At 40.3% G+C, this 24,606-nt stretch overlaps 1 protein-coding gene across 2 annotated transcripts in view; it reads left to right on the forward strand.

The window, feature by feature from the left end:
• UNC5C (unc-5 netrin receptor C) overlaps positions 1-24,606 on the forward strand; it is a 242,846-nt gene that overhangs the window by 142,635 nt on the left and 75,605 nt on the right. For both annotated transcript variants that reach the window (XM_085057973.1, XM_085057974.1), the window contains exon 2: positions 10,845-11,066. In XM_085057973.1, the coding sequence (XP_084914099.1) occupies positions 10,845-11,066 (222 nt within the window). The remainder of the gene's footprint in view (positions 1-10,844; positions 11,067-24,606) is intronic.

Below are 24,606 nucleotides of genomic sequence, written 5' to 3' on the forward strand. Positions count from 1 at the left end.
GGGTTTTCTCTACTTCTCTACATTTCTAGTCTGCCATCTCAGGCTTCTCTTTGAATGTTAAGATTTCATTGGTTTTTAATTGTTTGTTAGAGAGCTTGTGAGTAAGAACTCAGCAAGACTTGAGTGTGAATGAAATTAGTCACTGCAGGGAAAAATTTTGTCTGTAACCGAACCTTTCATGGACTTCTGAAAGAACTGTGTGGATGCAGACTGCTTCTGTAACTCATATGAGAAGGACTGTAGTGCAGTTTCCCTCTGTGGGCCCTGTCCATCAGTTTCCAGCTTTAGAAAATGGTAGGGTGGGTGTTAACACCTCATCCTTCCTTTGCTGAGTGTACTGATGGTAAGGGTAGAGTGGCAAGAGGTGAGGGTATGTTCACCTGCAAATAAACATGCTCAATGAGATACAGTGTCCATGTGTCTTCTCAAATAAGCAGGCTCTGATGGAGGATGGTAGCTGATAAAATCATCCTGTATTTTTCCAAAGTAAATAAACCTTCTTTTGCTTTCATTTTCCCTCAGAGGGAGGAATGCCTTTGATTATTTTGTATTAAGATTTGGTTGAACAGCTCGTTATTAGCTTTATTAGTATATATAGTACACACAATCTGTTGGTATTTTCATGATGGAAACTATAATATTAAAGAGAACCAGAGCTTTTCATCTGCTTGCAAATTCTCATGTATTTACAAAACCAATGCTAGTCAAAATAAATAAATAAATGTCTGAGTCATATTTCTGATCCTAGGCAATAATCTGTGGTTTTCCATCTGGCTCTGCAAATACCTGAGTATTTAATTAAATTAGAAGATATTTATATTTTCTATTATTTTCCTACTTCTTTTAAGGATTTTTTCCCCTATCCCACATCTGGTGTTCAGATTCCCAAGTTCCCCCCTTCCTTTCCCCTTCTCCCCAGAAGCTCCTGCTTAGATTTTAGCTAATGGATTTCTAATTCAATTTGGACTTCTGCTGGGATAAATCAGCCTCATACAAAATAATTTATGGTTCTTGAAAAATTTGCTGTGGATGAAATTAGGTAACCAGCACCAGGCAAATAATAATTTCATTAAGATCCATGGAAAGAAGTAGTGAGTATGTAGATATTCATGAAGACTAATGTTAGTCTCAGGACAGCAGGATTCCCCTAGGCCATGGAGAGAGCTCTTCAGGCTGCTCCATCAATGCAAGAAGCAAAAGCTTTGCCACAAAGTGGCAAACTTTGCATCAGGTCCAGGATAAACAGACTTTATTACCTAGTCACTTTATAAACATAGATTTGTTTGTGATCCTTTGTGCAACTGTTGGCTGTTTAGCAAAAGATGCTGGCAGGTATTTTGGAGAAGTTCTGAAGGAAGCATCTGAGTACAGAGCTGTTTGCTCAGTTTGAAGGTAGTGAACAAAGAGTGCTACCTCTGAGCTCCTACATCCATTTTGCAGATGGGACCCAGAACCTGGCAGATTACATTTCCCCAAGGTTACACAAGAATATCTATCCCCAGGGTCTCAGCTCAACGCCTTAACCAGGTGGCCATGTGACTGAGCTATTATTTTAGGTATGGTCAAGTGTCCTGTGTTTTTCTGAGATGGAGTGATCCTGCTAACTAGATTAACTATACCCTTCAGATAGCTCATGAAATCAGGATCCGTGACATCCCACTAGATCTCAGTTTTATTAGTCATGAGATGTTGGATCATCACTTTTTGATGAGATGAAAATGCTTTCATTGAAAGCATTACAAAACCCGGAGCAAATCTCTGGCACAGTTTTAATAATGGGAAAAGTAAGGACAAAAATAACCATTCTTGTTAGAAACAAAAGGTTGACACTTTAACCTTAACATACTGATGCAAGAAGAAAGCTTAATTATTAATATGAAACAACATAAAAAGCAGAGAAGTATTTGTAAAGTGCCATGTTCAGTTACAGATCCTCACCCAAGGTAGCAGTATGGAGCTCCTCTCATTGTGCTATAACCATCAACAATGCATTGCACACAGATTTCTCTCTAACAAACAAACTTGTGCTGTATAATATGAATTACCACTAGCCCTAAAGTCCATCTGCCTGCAGCTGATGACTCTAGCCTGAGCACTGTCTTTGTTTCTGGTACATGACAAAGCCTTAAGAGTGTGAAAAAAGGTGGGATCACTTTTTCATTTGGTTATCATGTTTGGGACACCATGTTTGGACTGTTGACATAGCAGACAGATAAAGGTCTAACTTGAGTCTGAGCTTCTAATTCTAGCACTGTACAAAATTAATTATCCTTGGGTTTTCCTGAATTGTATGCTTTGGACTATACCCAGGAAACTTGTTCCAGTATGTGTTAAGAATATATTTTATGTGCTATAAAATGCATTCTACCATCTAACCACAAAGGTTGTTAGGTCTTGTAAAAGGAGATTTTTTTTTGTACTATTGTAACTGGAACCTTCTTTCATGTTCATGTAAATATGGCAGGCTCTGTCCTGTGTGACAAAGAATGCCTGAAGGGGACTTGAGAATGAATAGGTTTAACAAAAAGTATTTTAGCCTAAGCCTTGTCCATCTTTAATTAGTTATCAGGGTTAAAGGAGGGGTCAAGAGCCTGGAGCTGCTTCAGGACTGATGTGTCAAAGGGAAGTGAAGCCTAACACTGAAGAGGAAATGATGCTCCTCAGAGGTTTCATAATTTTTGACCTTGTGTCAACCATTATGACCACTAATGGTAGCTGGGGCAGAAATGTTTCAAATTAGACCTTGCTTTGCAGGCAGTTAGGAGAGGATCCCATGCCATCACATGGACCCATTGCAAGCTAGAATCCTAAATGGAAAATGCATTAGAGGGAGTTCACAAAATCTCATGGGCTGACACTGAAGTTTCTCTGCTGTTCATATGTTGCACCTGTATGAGAGAAGACACAACTAGCAATAATAGGCTTGAATTCTACCAGCATGACCATATCTAACAGGAGTTGTCCCTTTTTTTAGGTGAATATTTTATTAGTTTTAAACATATCATACATTCATAGAATAGTTCAGGTTGGAAAGTCTTCTAAGATCATAGAGTCCAGCTGTTAGCCCAGCACTGCCAAATCTACCACTAAACCATGTCCCAAAGTGCCACATCAACATGTCTTTTAAATATCTCCAGGGATGGTGACTCAACCACTTCCCAGAGCAGCCTGTTCCAATGCTTGACAGCCCTGGAAGTGGAAGGAGAGTGCAATCTTCCACAGGATAATCACCGTGAAATGTCACTGATGTCATCTGTTGTTTGTCAAGCATTATATTTTCAAGTGCTGCACTTTGGAGAGCCGAGGCACAGAAACTGAGCCAACCCTATCCAGTAGCTCTGTACAAGCACAACAAGTTTCCATCAGAAGTTGTGAAAATTTTGCAAAGAGGGATGTGACTGCTGGTAAAGTCAAAGAAATAGGGCCTTTGCCTCTTCACTTTATATTTCACACTCTCAGTGCTCATAAGTCAGCCTCACTCCCTGATGATTTGCCTCCATCCTTTTTTATCTTATTTATATGGTTAGACAGACTGACAGTAAGTAGTGCTTGCAGATATCTGCATTAAGTTTCTTATATTGACAACAATTCTCATAAACCTTGCTGCTCAAAGAACAGCCTGGTGCTCTTTGTATATGACAGAAATTATTTTCAATTGCCTTGCATGAAATCATACCATGTTCTGGCATTTTCCTATGCTGAGTCCAATGCTAATGAGTACCTTTACCATCCCTTGCATGTTTAGGCAGCAGCTGGTAGTCTGACAGAGTTTGTCTTAGGGCAATGATAACATTCTGGATACAGAACCTTAAATGTCATGTCTACATATATACCTGCAGGTTTTGAATTAGCAGTGGGATGTATAAAAGATTTCTCTCTGTTGCAGAGCACTGGTAGTTTTGTGTTCAATTTTCCTTTCATCTGGTTGATGTTAAAGTTTCAAGAGAAGTAGTAAGATATAACTTGCAAAACTTTATAAAGCTAAAACAGTCAGTTTTTTTCCTCATCTAGATGTGAATCTCCTTTTTCTTACTCTGATGCAAATCAAATTCGACTCCACTGAAATTAGTTGTTGATTAACAGCAGTGCAGCTTACCAGTGTAAGCCAGGCAAAATGTACTCCAAGCATTGGACTGAGAGAAGGAGATGACACTATCAAAGGAGGAGAGACAGAGAGCACACTGATTGCTGCAAGCACCATGGTTGCACGGTGTCCACATTGTCTGTGGCTCAGTGATAACCATTTATTCTTTCATCTTCCTCTCCCCTTGGCTTTATATCTGACCAGGGAGCACTCACATAAAACAGAGAGAAGTGCACAAGAGGAGAGGGCTGCACTCCACCTAGGGCTGCCAGGGGGGAGCACCAGCAGCCACTCAGTTGCTTGCTTTGACTGTGAAACCTCCCTGCTTTTGAGCCACAGCTCCCAGCCTTAACAGTCCCCCAGTGTAATGCCAGACTGTGCAGGGCTGTTAAGTGGGAAAGCATGGTGCTTTCATCTCTCTTCAGCTCTTCACAGCTTTCTGAGAAACGCTAGTTGTGGTACGTTGGGCATGACAAGCAAGATCACTCTATTAGATATTGCTAGGCTTATTTATTTAGGATGGTCTGTATAGTAGGACTGTCTCCAAATAACAAAAACCGCCTTCCTGTGCTCTTTATCTGAGCCAATAATCCAGTATTTCAGGTGTCTGAGATGCCCATTGTCTGGGTTTTTGGAAGGGCTCCAGGTTGGTGCCTGTGGCTGACCATGGATCAAATATTGATTCCTGTGCTGCTGTGAAAGTTCCGTATTTTGCTAGGGGTACAGAAGGACAGGAGAGGATGTGTTTGACTTTCCTTTGATTTTTGTGTGTTTGAGGGGGAGACTTTTGCCCAGCAGAATTCTGATGCATACATAGCCATTCAGTGGATATGTTCTTCGTTCTTTAAGTGCAAGGGAAGCTTGGGTTTGACCTCCTGGGGAAATGTTGTTAGCTGAGATGTGCTAGGAGAGTTTTCACTGAGCAGGTGCAGGGAAAGTTCATTCCTCTTTGTGATCTTTATTTATTCTGCTTCTGGACTGAAGCCACCCAAAAAAGATGAACATCACATGCCCTATTGATTTCTCTGTCACTTTTCCCAGACTGTGCCAGCACTCTGCCTTCCCTGATGAAAACAGCATTTAATTTTGTGGGTGCTCAGTAAATTTGACTCAGAAATTCCCTTGACCTTGCTCCCAAGAGGGTTCAGCAAAGTTCAGCAAGGCTCTGGTGTGTGGGCTGCCACAAAACCAAGCTTCATCTTCAGGCACATAAAGGCCTGCAAGTGAATTCAGCTACAAGCAAGCGGATGCTGGCCTCCAAGATTGGCCAAATATTTTACTGTTGCAGAATTACAGTCTTCCTGGGCTATTTGGGGACACCTTCCCATTTTGAGATGCTGAAGAATAAGGTGTGATTGCCTTATTGCATGCTCATCTTGCAATCAGACAGAGGTAGGGCAGACCGAGGGTAAGTGCTGAGAAAGCCACTTCCTTCTCCCCAGGTTAAGGCAAAAAAATGTGTTTTCTCTTTCAGAGCACAGGCTACACTTTGCTGTGCCCATTCTCTGTCCTCATGTAGTCTCTAGGGCTGAGGCAAGGCTGAGAGGGCCTTTTGGTTTGGAAACTCTTCCTAAGTGTTTCTTAGAAAAAGTCCTGTTTTCTCCCAATTTTTCTTTAACTTGGCCTCATGTTGGATTCATAGTTGCACGGTGTTATGGGTCTCCAAGGTGGAGGCAGACTGTGTGGCATACAGTATTTTTTGCTTCCTTGCTTCCCATTTGGTGGCACTGCGTGTCCTTCCTTGGAGGATAGAAAACCCTGCAACTAAAGGACTTCCAGCCGAACAGTTTTCCTTTCCTGAAAGAGTGTGCACTGTAATCCAAACCCTTGCCTCCATCCTGATAAGATGTCTGGCTGAGCTAGCACCTGCTGTTAATTTCACAGTAAACAGTACTTGTTGCTCTGGAAAGCTTTTTAATCATAACATTAAAAACTGAACAGAATTTCATCCATACAGTGAACTCCAGCTGCCTTTCTTGCAACGCTCGGGGAATGATCTTGCCGAGTGATGGGCATCCAAATGCAAATAGAATTAACTTTGCAGCCATTCATTTTAAATTGCTCTTGAATCATTCTGAAGTAAATTCCATTTGAGAAGAATTTGCTTCAGGTCTCGCATGAAGAGATAATGGTCCAATATATTATCATCTAAGCAATAATAGTTCAAGTCTTGCAGTTCAGATATATACTGAGTTATATGCTGGGTTGATGAGAATTAAAGCTTCGTATATAGTAATAAAACTAGTGATCTAGAGATGAATAGATTGGTGTGCGGAGCACAATATTTTCCTGCCACAGATTAGAGCAGGGCTACTAATCCATAAAAGGGGAAATATACCATTAAATCTCTCTTTTCCCTTGTTATGCATGGAGAGCTATAATATGTACAGTTTTACAGGCAACTGCATGAAAAGAATAAAGACCTTTCCTAACATCAAAAGGTTCCTGACTTAGGCAAAGATTTGTTTTACCTTAAAAGAAAGCGGAACTAAAATTAAGCTAAAATTCCTACGTGTGAGAGCCGATGACAGATTGTATCAATGCTGATTTCAGTGGCATTTCCCCCGTTCCTATAGATTTGCATTTGACTTTGCTTTAAAAAAAACCATAGTTGTCAGATACTGCAGAAGGCAAATAAGAAAGTGTATCTGTATTAGGGCCAGCAACTAAAATAAAAATTCCAAATGAAGTTTATAGATTAAAGTGGCTTTAAAAATTTTATTTTCTTAATATGAATGAATTGCATAACTGGAACCAGTTTAGCAGTACCATTAATCAGATCTTTTGTCTTGCTAATATAAATCAGTCAATAACAACAGATGGGCTGTACACTTTATTATGTGAAAATAAAGATGAATGTGACAAACTGCAGAAGTAAACTTGCAGCTCAAAGTTACTGAGCACAGAAGGGGATTTGTTACAGCAGGGGAGAACAACGTGTGTCTTGTGTTTGCGTTTGATCAAGGCTGTAAGGGGAACTTGCAGCACATGACATTGGCATAATGACTGGAAATCAAGTATGTGAATTTGTAGTGTTTGTTTGTATCTATACTCCCAGATCACTCCCACATGGTTTAATTAGGTTTTTTCCTGCAGACAAAAGAAAAAAAAATGTCTAACTACTTAGGAGAGTTAAATAAGAGAGTTATAAAATTTGCCACTTTGTTACTCCATTGGGAGATGAACATTCTAAATAACCGACGATAACTGTCAGGAAGATGCAGATCAAAGTCTCAGGCAAGATTTACCCCCTCATACAGCAATGCATGGAGAGGCAACCCCCATCCAAATGATAAAAACTGGCCCAACACGCCACATGATTATAACAAAATCATCCCTGAAAAATCTAAGTCAGAATTTGGTTTTTGTACGGAGAGAGGAATGGCCTGTGTAGTAGAAACTGGTCAGGAGAAACTGCAGGAAGTGTTTTTTAGGTTGTTAGAAACTGTGTCCTCGTGAGAGCACAGATTGCTTTGGTGGTACCAGATCTTGCTCTCTAGAGAACAGCAAAAAATCCCAACATGGTCAAATGTCCTATATTGACATTTTCTGTGTTGGATTTTTAGGATTATTTTGCCAAATAATTACAGTAACATTATAAAAATGCTTGCATGTCACTGCAAACATTACAGTGAAAGCACAACAGCATATCAGAGTAATTCAAGAAATGAAATGCAAGGCTTGGCTCCAAGATGTGTGTTAAGGTTGGTGGTTCAAATCCCTGCCCCAGATCAGAGGCTGTATTGGGTGACTGTCCTAAGCCATGCCACAGCAGTGCCTGGTGTGATGTGCTTTGCAGTGGGATTGCTATTTGTTCTGCCAAACCCAGTCATGGCCATATTCTAAATGTTTCTCTTGAGAAACTGCTCTATAAAAAACCACCATTGTTGCTATTAACAGCAACAGTATGAGGGCAGGGATTGAATGACCATTCTCAAGTTTAAAAAGAAAAAAAAAATCTTTCTTAGCAACTATCCTAATTTTTTTCTGAAAGTGACGGTTTTAAATGCCAGTTTCCAGGGATGTGACATCCTTTGAGCACTATTTGTGTGACAGTTTGTAAATGGTTTCCATCTATATCTCTAACATTTAAGAGCAGTTCAGATGCCTCTTGATAGAAATGAAAAAGAGTGTGGAAAAATAAAGCTGAGCTTCATTATCGCTCAAGAAGAGTAAGGAGGAATCACAGCAAGAACACAGTGAGAAAACAGGCTTGTACCTGACTGTGGGATGCCAGGTTGGTGGAGAGAAGCAGCTATCCCACAGTCAAAATGTGAGACTAGATTGTACTGTACTGGGCAATACTTTGAATACATACAAAAAAATATTTAAACTTTATAAGCAGTTACTTTCAGGAGGAAAAGCCAAAACCCACACCTGTTTTCCAGGCTGATTAAAGAAATAATTTTGAAAACCACCTTTTTTCTCTTTTGCAGCTTGCTGATCCCTCCTTTTAGACTTTCTAGTTATCTTTGAAAAGGTGCAGTTAATTGGTCAGGCACTGTAAGTGTTGCCTTTGATAATGTGGAGAAATTTAGTAGCGAAAATAAATACATTTGTTCTTCCAGTCACCAGAAATTAGTGAAGCGATACTTGTTTAATTATAAAACATATGTGTGCTTTGTTAGTTTCCATCTGTCCGCTTGCTGATTTGCAATTAAATGACCAGAAGAAAAAGATACGTCCTGTGGCAATTCAGGGGAAATGATTCATCTCTAATGTTTCTGTGTTGTGGATGTCTATGGAGCAGAGTGAGGGAGAGGGGAAAGGGGAGGTGTGCATGGAAGGGGGTGAGGAATGCCAAAGAACCTCTTGATTCTGTTCAGATATGTTCCATTGTCATGAAACCAAATGAGGACTCCCATTAACTTTCTTTCTGGGAAAAAATGGGGAGCAAAATGGAGCATGGGAGAAATATTTAATGAGGAGAGGAAATAGGATTGCAGAAGAAGGAGGCTGGTGTGGTTAGAGTGAAAAGGAAACTGCAGAAATAAAAGGAAGCATGGAAAAGAGATAAAAAATTAAATTTAATTTGAGTATCTGGAAATGATTAATTGGACATGGAAATGGAAGTGTTCTAGTGTGTCACAGATTTTCCCTTTGCTAGATAAATGTCAGGCCTTATTTATTGGCCCTTTTCTCTATCTTTGAATAAGTTCACTTCTATTAACTCTCAGGGAGTGATGCAATAGTGAGTCAGGCTTAATACTCCTTGTAAAATGAAACACCCAGAAGGACAGGAGTATTTTTAAAATAATATTGGGGGATGGGGGAAGAGGGGTGGAAATAAAAATGAAAAAAAAATGGTGAGCATATGTTCTCTTCATAAATAGTTTAGGAGGTTCACAAAATGGTTTGCTGTGTAAATATTCCCATCACTGATAAATACATGCAGTCTACCTTCATACAGCTGCATGGATGGGTTCCATTACCATATTACCTTCTTCCCCTCTCTCCTTCATCTGTCCCTGTTCCTTCTTGTCTTTCTGAAAAGCAGTATCTGGAAGGAGAGCCGTGCCCCTTGTAATTCTGGACACCCTGCACAGGGAAGTCTCAGGTTTGGGGAGGGAGCCGACTGACATTTCATCTTCATGAAGACTGGCAGGGAGAAGATAGCCAGACAGTATTTTCAGTTGGGTGTTCTGTGGTGTTTTATTGATCAGCATCAGCGTCTGTCACTAGGTGTAATGATAACTGCATCAGAGGCAGGAAGGGGAGATTGAATGAGGCTTTCAGGAGTGCCAGCTCGCTGCTGGTGGAGCTGTCAGGAGTTGGTGCCCCCCTGCGCACTGCTAGTCAGAGCCTCTCGGATGTTCTTGTGCTCTGATGGCAGGTGGGGAGAGGCTTTCTCTCTGCTGAATTTGGTGCTTTCTGATGTGGAAGACTTCTTCTGCACAAAGGGGCAGAGGGTTTGTAAAAGGATTTGTGAAGAGGGAGGGAGGAAGGAAATTATGTACATTTGGTGTTTTCAGTCTCGCCTCCTGCACGATGGATCCTTTTCCTCCTTCTCCAAACTTCTTTCATTGACTTTATTCTTTACCAGCAGTACCAGCAGAGGTTCCTTATGTCAATAGCATGTGTCCATGTTGGCCCAAAATGTCACCATTTCACAGCTGCCCTGCCCCACATCCCAGCTCCCAAGTCCTCTCCATCACAAGGACCGCACACACCAATGCACTACAGACAGAGTAAATAAAGGATAGCTTGACACCTTCATTAGCAGTCTTAGCAGGAGAGTCAAACAAACAAAGCGGTGCAGGCTGGACTTGCATTTAGTCTTTTGCCCTCAGAGCAGATTTCAAATTGCTCCTCTGAAACAAAAGGTGCTATTTCCTATTTGGACCAGCCTCAGCTGGCAGTAGCTATTGCATGCACCTGATTACGCAGTGTGATAAGTCACTATTGAAAAGTGTGACCTTGAAGCCTCCAAAAGTTTCTATTATTTCTCTTTATGGGTTTGCAGGCAACTCTCCCAAGAGCTAACACAAAGCTTTATTGCTGGTATTGCCAGTGATGGTAACAAAGGACTGATCCCAGACTGTGAATGTGCACATCCCTGTCACATCACAGAGAGGAAAGAAAGCTCAGGATGTAAAGAACAACTTCTTCTAGTCTGGAAACAGCAGTGCCTCTAAGCCTCAGTTTAAGAATGCTGCTAAGATAACATTTTATTCAAAAAGTATGCACCTTTGCTAATTTTCAGGAAACTTTTGCAAGTGTTTGCCAACTGAATTTTGGTTCTTTCATTTTTCCTTTACAGATGACGACTTTTTTCATGAGCTTCCAGAAACTTTTCCATCAGATCCTCCAGAGCCATTGCCCCACTTCCTCATCGAACCTGAAGAGGCTTATATTGTGAAGAACAAGCCCGTGAATCTGTACTGCAAAGCCAGCCCAGCCACACAGATCTATTTTAAGTGCAACAGCGAGTGGGTTCATCAGAAGGACCATGTGGTGGACGAGAGAGTAGATGAAACCTCTGGTGAGTTTATGTTATGTCATAAAGGGATAAGAATGAACACCATTAATATCAAGCCCAGTGTTGTAATCTAGCAGCTGTTTCATATGGCAGCTGCTTTTCTTTACCCCTGTATCAGGTGTGAGTTGTATACCTGGTGTTACAAAACATTCCTGTCATAGAACAGAGGTGGTGTCTGCATCCAGCTTGGTTGGAAACAGGAGTTTAGAGCACCCTGACCGAGTCTGAAACCAGAAAAACAGGAGAACCATGCACAAACAAAATGAAATTCCTTTCTTCAGACAGGTCTACTTCCAGTTGACTTCCCCAGTGTCACAAATTCAGAGTGGTTGCACTGTGTTTTTGTCATAGACCGGGAACCACATTCTCCCCAAAGTGTCAAAGAGCAATTGGGTTGTTACTAGAATGATGTTTCTTTGGGAAGATATGAGAAAAAAAAGAGAAATTTAATCAGATTTCTGCAAGAAAAAAGGAGAAAGTACACCTGGGCACACTTTAGAGCAGTGTATTGATCCAGAGCAGGCACCTAGCTGTTATTCATTGCACTTCTCCGCCTGCTCTGTAGAGCCTGTGTGAAGGAGAGCTACACTAGGTCAGCATCCTTCCTCAGTCAATACCAGAAATCCCACCAACACTCATGGAAGTAAAACAGGAAGAAATAAAAAAAAGGTTTTTAAAAACTTGAGTAATAAACCAGTGTTTGGGGAGACTGGTAATCAATAGAGTCTGAGACTCATGCAAGGAGAGAAGCAGGACTTACTGCTGTTTTGATGGCTCTGAGAAATAACTGGATACCAAGCGAGAAGGTACTTTTCATTGGGGAATTACACCACCACTTGGTCTAATTACTTAGAAAAATAACTCCACCAGATGTCTTGGAAGTCTCTTGTGAACCAGGTTTTATTTGTTTCAGCTCATTTATTTGCACAGAGATCAAAAGCATAAGCTTTTCTTGGTACTCTCATTTGAAAAAGAGAAGGTGGGTGTATCAAGGAAGGCTGTAGAAAAAGTCCATATTGGACTTTGGGCCTGTGTATTCATTTTTAAAAATTGGCAGTTCCACAAGTTGACTGCAGGAGAAACACTAAAAAAAAATTAAATTAATGTTGCTTAATACATCTTCAGGGTTTTTTTATTCCATGGGAACCCAAGGGAATGAAGAAGGGCAAACAGAAGGACAGCCATGACTGGGATAATTTTTTAAGCTTTCATGAACATCACCATTTAGAAACATGCAAATTTTTCACTACAGATAAAATATTAATTTTTTTTTCTCAAAAATCTCACTGTGGGAAAACTTGGTGATGCCATAAAGCAAATTGCATTCTACAAGTGTAAAAGGCCAATCTTTAAAAGAGATGCATCAAAATATTTTAGAGGAAAATATTTTGCATAACAAACAGCAATTATATGCAAATGAGAACCATATCTAATTAAAGATTAATATAATCTACTGGAGTTGGGTGGGGGGAAGAGGGTGTCAAAAGCTGCGCACACCAGATTATTAGCACAAAAGCCACAATCCTAGTCACACTAATAGCTTGTTAAAATGAAACTGCCATCAGAACCCAAATTTGTCAGTCAGCCTGGTTGTTGCCAGAATATTGGTTAATGTCTGTCACAGCTGCAATGTTTGTGCACCTTCCTCTAGGCAGATTTGGAATCTAGGGCTCATAGCACGCAATTGGTGTAGAAATGGGTAAGCTATTTAATTAAGGTCGTGGTTAAATAGTATCTTCTTTAAAGCAGTGGAAGCTCAGGAAAATATATTTGCTGTAGATGAAGCTGTAGGAAAAGATTGTAGGAGACAGTGACTGTGAGGCTTCATTCTGGTGCCCGAAGAAGGAGATATCAGCTAGACAGCTTGCACCAGTCAGGCTGGAAAAGCCCCTGAAATCTGTCACTTTTGAGACTATTTTGGTTTCTTTTGCTATTTTTGGCTAGTTAGTGCAGTTATAACCTAGGGCACAGCAGTAATGACTGAGCTGCTCAGAGGGTGACAGAAGAATGGCAGTCCAAGCCTACACTGCTGCTGCTCTGCCGCTCTGTGGTTAGAGAAGAAGGAGGAATTGCCCACAAAGCTGATCAGCTCTGGACTTCACATGGGTAATGTGAGGCTCAAAGGGATCTCACTTACACAGTGTTTTTGCAGGGTTAGTTGTGTAATCCCAGCAACTGAAAACTGTGAGCTTTCTTCTTTCCTGGTATTTTACTGTTCCTAAAGTCTGTTCTGCCTGCTTGTGAAAAGAGGACCATGCTGAGGAGGTATTCTGCTGCTGGGTTTGAACCAGGCTTTCTCTTTCAATTCCTTACATAGGCAAGCAAAGCAAAGGAAAACAAGGTGAACAGACAATAAAACATGAGAGGAAAAGAGTAAAGGTCACTTGTGCTTTCTTTTCTAAAGGACGAGTAATCAGGAAGAAAGCGGACTAAAATACAGGTGTGATGCTAGCAGTTCATCATCTTGGGATTGTAAATGATGCATGAAAGAGAGAAATAGGTTTTGATTTGCAAAAGATTATGTGTTCATGCACTTTGAGCCTGTGCACAGGAATGAAATCTATGTAGAGATGATTAACTCTTCTTATAAGGCAAATTTGTTTCTGTCATTGATAAGACCAGAGAAAACAGCACAGCAATAGCAATGGCACAGGAGATGGAATTAGAGTGCAGCCAAGACCTCATTGAAGAGAGCTGCTAAATAGAAATTTTGAATGTAGAAAAGGTTAATTTTTAAAGGAGGAAAATAGATATTTATGTCGTTTTGCTCTGTATTTTTTTCCTTTGTAAAAGAGAAAAGGTACAAAGTAAGAGTAATAGTTATATATACTTTGCACTGTGGGGTATTTTTAAACAGTGGGTAAAGCATTGCTGTAAAGAACATGCACGGGGACTCTGTGGGAGTTGTTGCCTTCTGGTTGGAGAGGATGAGAACTGTAATAGTGACAGGGTGTTCTAGTACCACTTTATTTAATTAAATTAGCATGAAGAGAGAGCCTTGCAAAATTTTTTACACTGATCGACTCTGAGAAACCAGAGGCTTTACACAGAAGATCATTATGTTCTGTTTTTAAATCCTCAGACTCACTGGAATTTTTCTTCTTTATGGAAAAAGCGAAGCATTTTCATACAGAAGTCAAATGAGTGCTTTGGAAATGCCTAGCACACACCTTCAACTCGTTCATTTCCTATGTATGTGAAATACAAGGCAGGGCATTGTCTTTTTTAAGCCTTTATGTCTCTGGAATATTTTCCCATTAATGTAGAAAAGAATAAGAACACTGATTTTAAAAAACAAAGATGAGAGTTCTTTTGAGGGAACACATTTGATTTTATGGCTGACTGTCATAAAAGATAACAGCAACAAAAATAAAAGGAGCCCTGCAGAACTGATGCTTTTGGGGGCAAGAAAATTCCATTGTTACAGGGCAGGAAGTTCAATAGCATCAATAATTGTTAGAGCAATTTGTGCATATTTTCTAAATTACTCTGAAAATGACTATGGCAAAAGATTTTTTTTACCTCTGAAAATGACTGTGGCAAAAGATTTTTTTTACCATGGGTGTAAAAAAATAGATCATTACCATTACCATAGATCATTACCATGGGGATGGCAAAGCATTTAATCCAGTTGTTCAGAGAGGTAGTGGATGCCTCATCCCTGGAAATGTTAATGGTTGTGCTGGATGGGGCTCTGAGCAACCTGATCTAGTTGAAGATGTCCCTGCTCCTTGCAGGGGATTTGGAGTAGATGATCTTAAAGGTCCCTTCCAACCCACACTATTCTGTCATTCTGTGATTCTATTTTGCATGTGTGCTTTTATGAAGAAATATTTTCCAAGACACACACAGCAGTTCTTTGATTTGTCCAGAGGGACTTGCACCCCTTTGATTTGTCCAGAGGGATTAAATGCTGCTGTATCAAACCCCACATCCCAGTGATGTGCAACAGAAAAGCAGAAAAAAATCTGGAACTTTTTTCTCTTTCCAGTTTGGGTATGCATTGTAATCTTTTTTCTCCTTGACTATTAAGGTGAAATGGTCTATAAACCCCTTCTTGCCCTCTGCAATGCTAGGGACATCTTCTTCTTCTCTCTCCTTCAAGCAAGGAGAAAACATTTGTGATTCTTTAAGTGCTAATTAAATAGACATATTGGGCAATTCAGCCAGCATTATTGTTTGCCTACACTCTCTGTCTTCTTTTGCTGGGATGCATAGGAGAGGAGGGCTTGGGGAGTTTGCTGGTGACCTCCTCCTTTTGTGTGATTAAGAGGGTTTATCAAACTGCACTTGGAGTGGGCAAACATACACTTCTTTTCAGGCAGAAACCTGACTTCTTTGTTTCAGCTTCTTTACATAGCCACCACTGAGATTCCGACGCTTACCTCCCACCATTAGTTTTCTCAATTATTAAAGTATTTCTGGATGATTTGCAGATTCAATGAGAGGAGACCGAGCTTTTGACATAGGGTCAGCATTGATCTGGCAAATAGGAGTTTGTTACCTTAAGCAATGGGTTTGGCAGCCTGTTGAGGGAGTAGAAACCCAGCTAGCTAAGTCTTTAATAGATCACCCCCTCAAAAGAAAGATCAAGGATTGACATCTGCCCTTTTGCCTTTAGAACAGCTCTTACAAGATCCTGCAGCCAAGACAGCAGCAGGGAAACCTTCACAGTCACTGGGCTCTTCTGGCACCACGTACAGAGGCAGGAAAATCACTTCCAGCACCAAATGCTCAGTTGCTTTATCTTCCTCTCTGTGTGTACATCTCATGAAAGCCATTTATTTTGGTGTTTGTGACACCACGTATTAGAAGGCTGCATTGCCCTAATGACGAAAGTCGCAGACATTGTTTAAGCTGGGATTTGTGATTACACGGCAAAGGTCATCATGCAGCCTCTCATTTTCAGAAGTTGCATTCATAGTTTTTATAAAAAAGAAAAGCCTTTATTTCTTAGTATTGCATGTCTTTTAACAACAGTGTTGAAGAGCTTAGTTTGGCAGCCCAAAACGAAAATGCGAGTGCGCCCAGTCCCCAAGTAAGCGCAGTTAATGGAGAGATGTGGAGAGATAATGTTTTACTTGTTTCTTTTACCCCTAGATCTTCCTTTCCTTACAGCTATTTTCTTTCTCTGTTCATCTTTTTTACTTAATCTTTTTTGCTTCCTGGCATGTTGCAGCCTCCTAATTCTCTGCATTATTTTTGAGGATACTACAAAAGATAAGGAAGAGCTATTTTTCTGGAGAAATGTGGCCAGTGTCCTTATTAACTTCACTAAACATATAACAAGTGATGCTGAATGCTGCAGTTATACTTAGCCTGCAATATTTTGATTCTCTGGGGTAGAATACCTTGGGGTTATGTTAGTAAGGGCAGCCACACATCATAAATAAGGATTGTTTTCATTCCACCATTGTCAGAAGTAATTCTATTTTCCGTTTATCATTGGATCAAATCCATTACAGACATCAAGCACCCATATACAAAATAATTATTTCTCAGCAACATATTGCCAATTTTCAGCTCTGCTCCTTCAATACTCTGCCCTCATCCAGCTCATTTCAAGGAAACTTAAAAATGGGTCTGAGTATCTCTTCCCAAATGCTCCTATTAATAGTTTTGAGATGTGGGTTAGAACTGATACTACAATCTGTTTTCTTTAGTAATGCGAAGTCTGTTCCCTCTTTGGAAGGTTGCTGCAAGTAAAACATGCTTATATATGTATGGTCTGAAAGGCTGCAGCTGGTGCAGAAAGAAGCACATAACTCTATTTCTCCAAAGAACTGGAACTCTCTGGGGAAATACAGGCTCTTTACTTCCATAAAATATATGAAGAAGCCCATGGGTTTTTCCTACTTGAAATTTAAGTTTCAGACATTTTTTTGCTTTTGCTTGGGCCATCTTCTTTCTGCCTGTTGCTCCCTGTGGCCTGACAGGGAGCTCTCGTGAGGAAGAGGAGCCCAGTGCCCATCAGTGCTGCAAGAGAAGTTCTCTCTTCTCTCAGATTGCATCTTCAAAATCAGCTGCTGGGAACATGATTTCCCCTCACCCAGATCAAGGGAATACCCAACAATGATTGCAGACAATTTTTTCAAGCAGACAAAGTTTGCACTTTTATCTTGAATAATTAGTGCATTTGGATAGAAAAGATAGCCATCTTGGAAGCATCAGAAGAAACACACAGAGAGGCAGAGAATCACTGTGTGCTAGGATATACATTTAAAACAGTGGGGTTTTTATTGAAGTGTGTGGAGAAATTGCTAAGGTCGAGACATACCTAAGGAAGTGAAATATAATTTTGTAAACAGAATAAGACCACTGGACCAGATATTTGCTTCTAGAAGCAAATTTTCTAGGCAATACCAAGCCCAGGGAAATTATCTTTTTTATAGAGGCTTGCAAAAGAGTTGAGAGTTTTTGAGTTTAGACTCGACTGAGTCTAATATTCACTTACAATACATGCATTAATGTATCATTAATTTCTTATTTAATCCAACTCTTGTACGTGGGGCTTTTGTCCCTCTGAGCCTTTGTGAAAGGCTGTTTCCAGGTCTTAGACCTAGACACCTTTTTTTTGTGTTCACAGCCATTGAGACCTGCCTGTCCTGCTGCTGCTGCTGCCCTTTCCAGCAGCTCTTTTCGCTGGGGAGGTGTGTGCCCAGCCACCTTTACAGGTAGCAGCTGCAGAGCTCACAAACCCTCTGCCCTCCTGGTGCTGAGCTGACTGAGGCAGGCTCTCCCAGCCTTGCTCTATCCTTCAGGGTGCTCAGGCATGCTAACAGGGGGCCCAGAGGGAGCTACTCTTCCTGCAAGTTAATCCCTCTCATGCTCCTCCTCTGAGTAATGATGGGCCCATGGGAAGGGTCATTTGCCTGCTCCAAATTTTCTGTATATTCACCGTGTATCTGTGCAAATCACTCAGTGTCTCTGTTATTTACCTCTGCAAAGTGATTTGGGACCAAAAGATAAAAGCTTTAGGATATTTATTCATTTCTTATTGCAGCATTAACTTCCTATCTGCAGCTGTTTGCCTAATTGTCCTGGAGGTTTCCTGTGGGCTTCTAGGAAAACAAATCTGAGACAGGAAATAAAGTTATTTAAAATAATTAGAAGAGGAATATGGATGCCTAGTGCATTTATCTGAAGCATTTGAGGATACCTCCCTGAATATTTCCAGCCTATACCTTATCTCCTCCAAATTTTTCCTCCATTAAACCTTTCGTTGCACATTCGTAATCCCATTAATTCCCAAAAAGACATCTTCTGACATCAATCCACCCACCACAGCTTCCAACTAGCCACAGCTTTGCATTTGCACAGCAATGCTTACTTTTTCTATCCATGTCCCCTGGCTCCTTTTTGAGCCCTTTGTGTGGGATCTGGAGCCCCTGTGGTGAGGGTAGTCCAATGCCTGAAAGGCTCATAAATGTGATCTTGATTTGGAAGTGAGTCCCAAAGCTTAGTCTCTATCCTACAACCACTGGCCTAAATGGAAAACGCTGTTTCTTGGATACAGTAATGGCAGAAAAGAAGAGCATGGTGGAAAAGAAGAGCACAGCCAAGGTCTTGTGTTCTGTCAAACAAAAATGCTAGAGTCAGTAGCACCCTGGCAGGAACACTTGCATCCTGTAAGTGTAGCTTTTTCAGTTAATTAAATATGAGAATGAATAGGACTAGCAGATCTGTAGGTTTTTTTTCAAAAATACCTGAAAATAGTCAGGGAAATGGAAGGTCAAAATTATACCTTTTTCCTCTATGCAAATAAATTATAATCTGATGCAGCCAGATGATCTGGCTGTAGTCTAACACTGATTAGAGACATTGAGGTCTTTTAATAACAATGCTAAACATTTGAGTGTTTTCCACACTCCCTTGATGTCTAAGCTTGTATCTCAGTTACCTGAGTGGTATCTTCTATGTTTTTATCTATTAGCTCATTAGGCAGTGAAATCATTATATGAAGAAGAATTCTTATTCCTTAAAAGTAGCTTTGCACATAGATCAGATTTAGTGAGGCTTTCTTTTCTGTGCAGGTAGGGTACCAAATTGTCGCTAATGTTGAAGGGAAAGAGAGGTGCCTGTCACAAGCAGCTCTGACCCGTACAGGATCTAATTTTGTGCTGCCTTTACAGGTTCACTGCCTGTATTCATTTTGTCATTGCCATGAATTCCCAATTTGTACATAAATGAGCAGCATGATGTGGTAAGTACCAGCAGAGCTGCCATTCACCTGCAAGGTTATGTGCAGCCCTTTCTCCTCAGGTTTTGTTAGAACGCCTTTCACAATTCTTCATAACTTCTCATCTCTCTTCAGAGTTTGATTGTAAAAGTTGAAAGTGAGTCTTTTGTCAGACTCTTCTGTGTCTCTTCCCTGAATACAAATCTTTAAGCTCTTGCAGCCTCTTCTCCCAGGCTTTTGGGATTTTTTGCTCCCAGGTTTTGATTCAGAGAGGATCTTGGTTGGTTGATTGCAGCTTTTGGGTTCCCAGTGACTTGTGTAATTACGATTTTGTAATGAGTGCTGATGCTGCACCTGGGTTGGTTGCTGTGCCCTCCTCCAAAGAGGAGTGAGGACTGCCAGCCCTGAGGAAGAACAATGTCTAGAAGTGGATGAGGTTTGCTTTGGGGGTTAGGTTTAGTGCTTTTGTTTTTCAACTTAAGTGGAAGCCAGTATTGGAATTCAGAGTGGTGGGTACCTAGGAAAAAAAAGATTAAAAAGCGGCAGCTAGAATTACAGGGATACTATAGATGGCATTTACTTCCATAATTTAAAAGGTCTTTTTTTCATGTCAAAGTCACATGTGTCTGCAGGGGAACTTGCTTGCATCCCTGGTGCCCCCCTCTAGCTGCCGAGTATATGAACTGTGCTGTCCCCAGAAACACGTGCACACCAAAGGACTTCTGTGACCACTGAGCTACCCTTTTGCACGCCTTCCCTCCATGATTCCTTTGTTCACTACAAACTAAGAAAAACCTCCTGGTGTTCAGGAGCTGATATTTTGACTGCTGCCCTGGCACAACCCTGAAAACATGCTGGGTGGGGGAGCAGACAGTAAATTCCCAGAGCTTCATCTGTGTCTGGAGAAAGTCACTTCACTTGACAGCACACTGGACAAAGCTGCTTTGAAAGCAGTTGCTTGCCTTTTTCTTCTTTTCTTTTTAGTTTTCTTTTTATTTCAAGACACCCAGGTCAGCTGTGAAATGCCATCCCCAGTGTGCAGAACAACAATGGCAAAAAATGATGGGGGTCTTAAACTTCTCCCTCAACCTGCTGTTCCTGCACATCGTGGACTAAAAAAATAGGAAAACATCTGCTGAGGAGGCTCCCGAGTGACCCCTTGTGTCACACTGAGACTGTCCTTGTTCCCACAATAGCTGCACCAGCCACTGATCTGTGTCATCACATCAAGTTCACACAAATAAGACATTTTCATGTTGTTTCTGTTTCTCAAAACAACACAGAGTGGATGTGGAACATATATACACGTGCAGATACATATTTTATATCCATAGCACGTATAAGTGGGTAAGTCAGTAAAACAAACAACTTGATGTATATTTTTATATATAAATTTACACACAAACCCATTTAATTGTTCATTTCCCTACCCCCCTCCACTATGCAAAGAGAACGTAAACATGCTGTTCAAAATTCAGATGCTCTCGCTTGGCTTTCCAGATGTTTGAAGTTCAATAGATTTCTTTTTTTTTTTCATAATTTCCTCTGCTTCTTGTGAAGTGCTAAACAACCATTATTTCTTTTTTGCCTGCACATTGAGATTCATCTGTAGGCTCTAAACTGCCTCAAAAGTGCTTCAATTTTGCATGAGCACTAAGCTGGGGACTGGGAAGCATTACCCACTGCTGAAGGCCCAGATCATTAAAAAGAGCATGTAAATCCTCTGAACCAGAAATAAAAAGTGCACAGATTTTCTTTGTGAAGTCTCAACTGCTGCTTTAAGTAAAACACGAACCATTGGCATGTTTTTTCCCGGCCCTTGAAAGAAACTAAACCAACATCTTTTCTCAGCTGCATGTTCCTCACTCAAAAGAAGGGAAGATTGGGCTATGACCCAAAAGCTGGAGCTGCTAAGAGCTCATACTCGAGCTTTTCTCTGTGGACAACCTGTCTCCTCTCCACTCCCTGTAAGTAGCACCAGACAAGCAGGGAATTGCTTGGGTATTACCACCTGGGGTTTCTTAGTGTCAGGATGGCTTATGAGTCAAGATGCTTTGAGTCACATTTGTTTCTGCACCTAGACTTCAGCCACTGTGAGTTCAGAAATTACGGTGCCCATTGTTAAATGTAAATATATATTTGTTGAGAGGTTTTCTTTGGAGTCCTGCTACACTGGAGCTTATTGCTTTTGTTCCAGGAAAAAGGAAAAAAGATTGTGGCACATGCTGTAGGCACACATTGTTGTATGTGAAGAGAGCAATGAATTTTGGAGCAATTTGTACGTATTTGCAAAAACTGCGGTCATCCAGAAAATAGCCTTCATTAAGAAACAAAAGGGGAGGTGTTTTTGTTTGATCTCTGGATGTTTTATAGGCTGAGAACAAGCAATCCAATGCTGTTCTAAGGCATTAAATAGCAATAGTTCAAGGGTGATGTAAGCAATTGGCTGCCTAGGTTGGCCAGAGGAGGAGATAGCAGAGGGGATATTTTGCCTTCCCCAAGGGGACAAACCCACAGGGCTGTACTGCCCATCCCCACCATGCTGGCAGGGACCAGGGAACACGGTTTGTTTTCCACCAGCATCCAAGAGATCTGTTTTGAAATCTTCCCTGCATCTTACACAACTTTGTCCTTCGGTTGTTAATGGGAAAAGAACAAAAACGCCTTGTTTTCACTAAAAGAAAGCAAAACCCAAACAGAGTGCATGTTCTTTAATTCCAGTTCAAAGTAAAATCCTTCTGAAGACAGTCCTTTGTAATTTGGTGAGTCAGTCCGTTAAAAAATATTAGGGGAGCTGGGATTTTAGTTTAAGTCAATACCATTAGGTGGTAATTAGATAACATTGGTAGGTGATGCAAACCAATGCAAACTTGACATGGGTTTTAAAGCAGCCATGACTTTATTAGGCTGTTGCCATCACCTCTGTTGAGTTAAGAATGTATCTGTTTCCGAAAGAGAAAGTTATGAAGAGACCAAAAATAGCTGGAAGCCTTTAATTAAAATATTTCAGCTAATATTTGTGGAAAATTGTTGATAATCTTCACACTGTCATTTCCTATCACCAGCCAGCCTCAATTTAGTGAAAAGCAGTATTGAGACAAAACCAGGTGTAGGCAGTCACAGTGTGAAGGATTACTGGGTTTATAAGCTGTTTACTCTTTTAAACTATCTCTGGATATCTATCTGTCTATCTGTCTTTTGTTAAGATTACAGGTACTCTATATAGAAAATAAGGTATAGGCAAAGTGTGCCATTTTGCAATCATCTCAGTCCCATTATGGTGCACAGAATACATTTTTCTCAGCAAGAACTTTAATATTTGAAGCTGTTCTTCTTGTGCATAGCCTATTTATTCATTTTTAAACATCAAATTCTATAGCTTAAGTACTCTGATATATTTGAGGGGAATAACTCTCTGACTATAAGGGATCCATCTCTGCAAGAAGGTAAATAAATTTCAATTCTGGCATAGCACTGGTATTTTTTTACCTTTGTAAAAAGTTTATTTCACCAGGTAAAGTGATCAGACACAGGTTGTTTATAGCACCTGTGATGAGAAATTGTGTAAATTGGACAGGTCATTCCAGACTATTTGTAAGTAAAATATCATAATTCTTGGCTTGGGTTCCTTAAATTTTGCCCTTAAAGGTAAAAGGACAAAGGACTGCATAAAAAAATACCAATCTGTTTACCTTTTATTAAATCTGTTTACAGTCATACCACTTTGACTTACGGTCTTGGCCACTTTCATGAAGCAAAAAATGTGCTACTGTTTTAAGAATTTTTTGGGTGAGGCATTGTTTGAAATCTGAAGACAGATGACTGATATGAGAACTGAAAATGCTTTCATCCTTTTTTGCCAAATACTATGGAGGTTATCCAGCCCCTCCTGAAATGATTGCAAAACTCTAACCTTATTTTTTGGTATCAGGATTCTCCTTCCACCCTTGGGATCTCATTCACTGGGGGGAACCTGCGCCTGTCTGAGCAGGGAGGGAACCAACAGCACTGAATATTAGGTTTGTGAGGGTGCTCTGAGAACTGACATCACAAAATTGAATGTCTAAAGGGTAGCAAGTTCCCTTTGTGAAAATGGGCTGTATTTCCATACTTATTTTCCGTGGCTGTGATATACCTGCAATCTATATGCAGGTATTACTGCAATGTCTTTTTCCAGACCAGTAGGTCATAAAGTTCCATCTCCTTGAGAAATGTGTTCTATGGTGTATGTGATTACTAATTAATGAAATACCTTTTGGGCAAATGAAAGCACAAAAGCAGAGAAACTGTTTGAACTTTTGCTTACAGAGAAAATAAACAAAGTATCCATGCAGTTTCTTAGAGTTGGTAAGTGCAGTTTAGTCTTGCGACTAAATAGTTCCTGTTTAGTGTTCTGCCAGAGGGTTCAAACACATACCAGTGTAGCACTTTCACCAAAATTGCTCTATCAAAGTCCTGAGGAGTATTTTCACACATCTTGGGTAGGAATATCAAATACTGAACAGTTGTGACAGCCAAAATACATCAAAACAGTTTCTTGGCAGAATGATGCCCAGTGAGGTGTAGATATTAACTCTGTGACCTGGGCTGACTTCAGACTGAATAACTACATTTGATTAACTGATAATAATTTTCTGTTTTCTGGTGATCATTTACTGTCTTGTGCAGTCTTATATGGTCATAGAAGCTTGAGACATTTTTGTTTCCCTAGAAAGAAATTAGTCTGATCAGCAAAACCATTTCTTTTAAAATCATTGGGAAACTTGCCAATTACTTCAGTGGATGCAACATGGAACCCATGAGTTATGATTGCAGTTATCAATAATCTGCCATAAAATCTACAATTACATTACATTTGCATACATTAAAAAAGATAACATTTGTGCCTCTGAAGATGAGATAATGTACCTCTCAGTTTGTATAGCCAGCTAAGTTAAGTGCTTGGGGACTGTGTGTACAAAGTGTGTCTTTGCTTGATTGTGTTTCTAGGATACAGCTTATAATAAAAGACCATGCATATAAAGTATGATTCCCTCTTCACGCTTGCTTTTGCTCCAGGAGGGGTAGTAACTTGGATTTTGATATACACCATGAGCTAGGGACTCTTCCTGTGCTTATTGAGCTGTACACATTAGCAGTAGGCAGCCTGGGCAAGGTTCCTTCCACCCTCTGCCTCTCTCTGCCCATTAATCCCTCATAATGTGCAAACAGAGAAATAAGTAAAGTTCTGGTTCCTTCCTACTCCTTTGCAGTGCCTAAATTGCATTAGTCCCAGAAATATATTTATTTTATTGAAATGAATGATTGAATAAGCTATGCTACTAAGTAGGCAAAAATTGTGACTTATGGGCAACCTACTTAATT

This window comes from Lichenostomus cassidix, chromosome 4, assembly GCF_008360975.1.
Source record: "Lichenostomus cassidix isolate B80296 chromosome 4, HeHo_3.0, whole genome shotgun sequence".
Lineage (NCBI taxonomy): Eukaryota > Metazoa > Chordata > Aves > Passeriformes > Meliphagidae > Lichenostomus > Lichenostomus cassidix.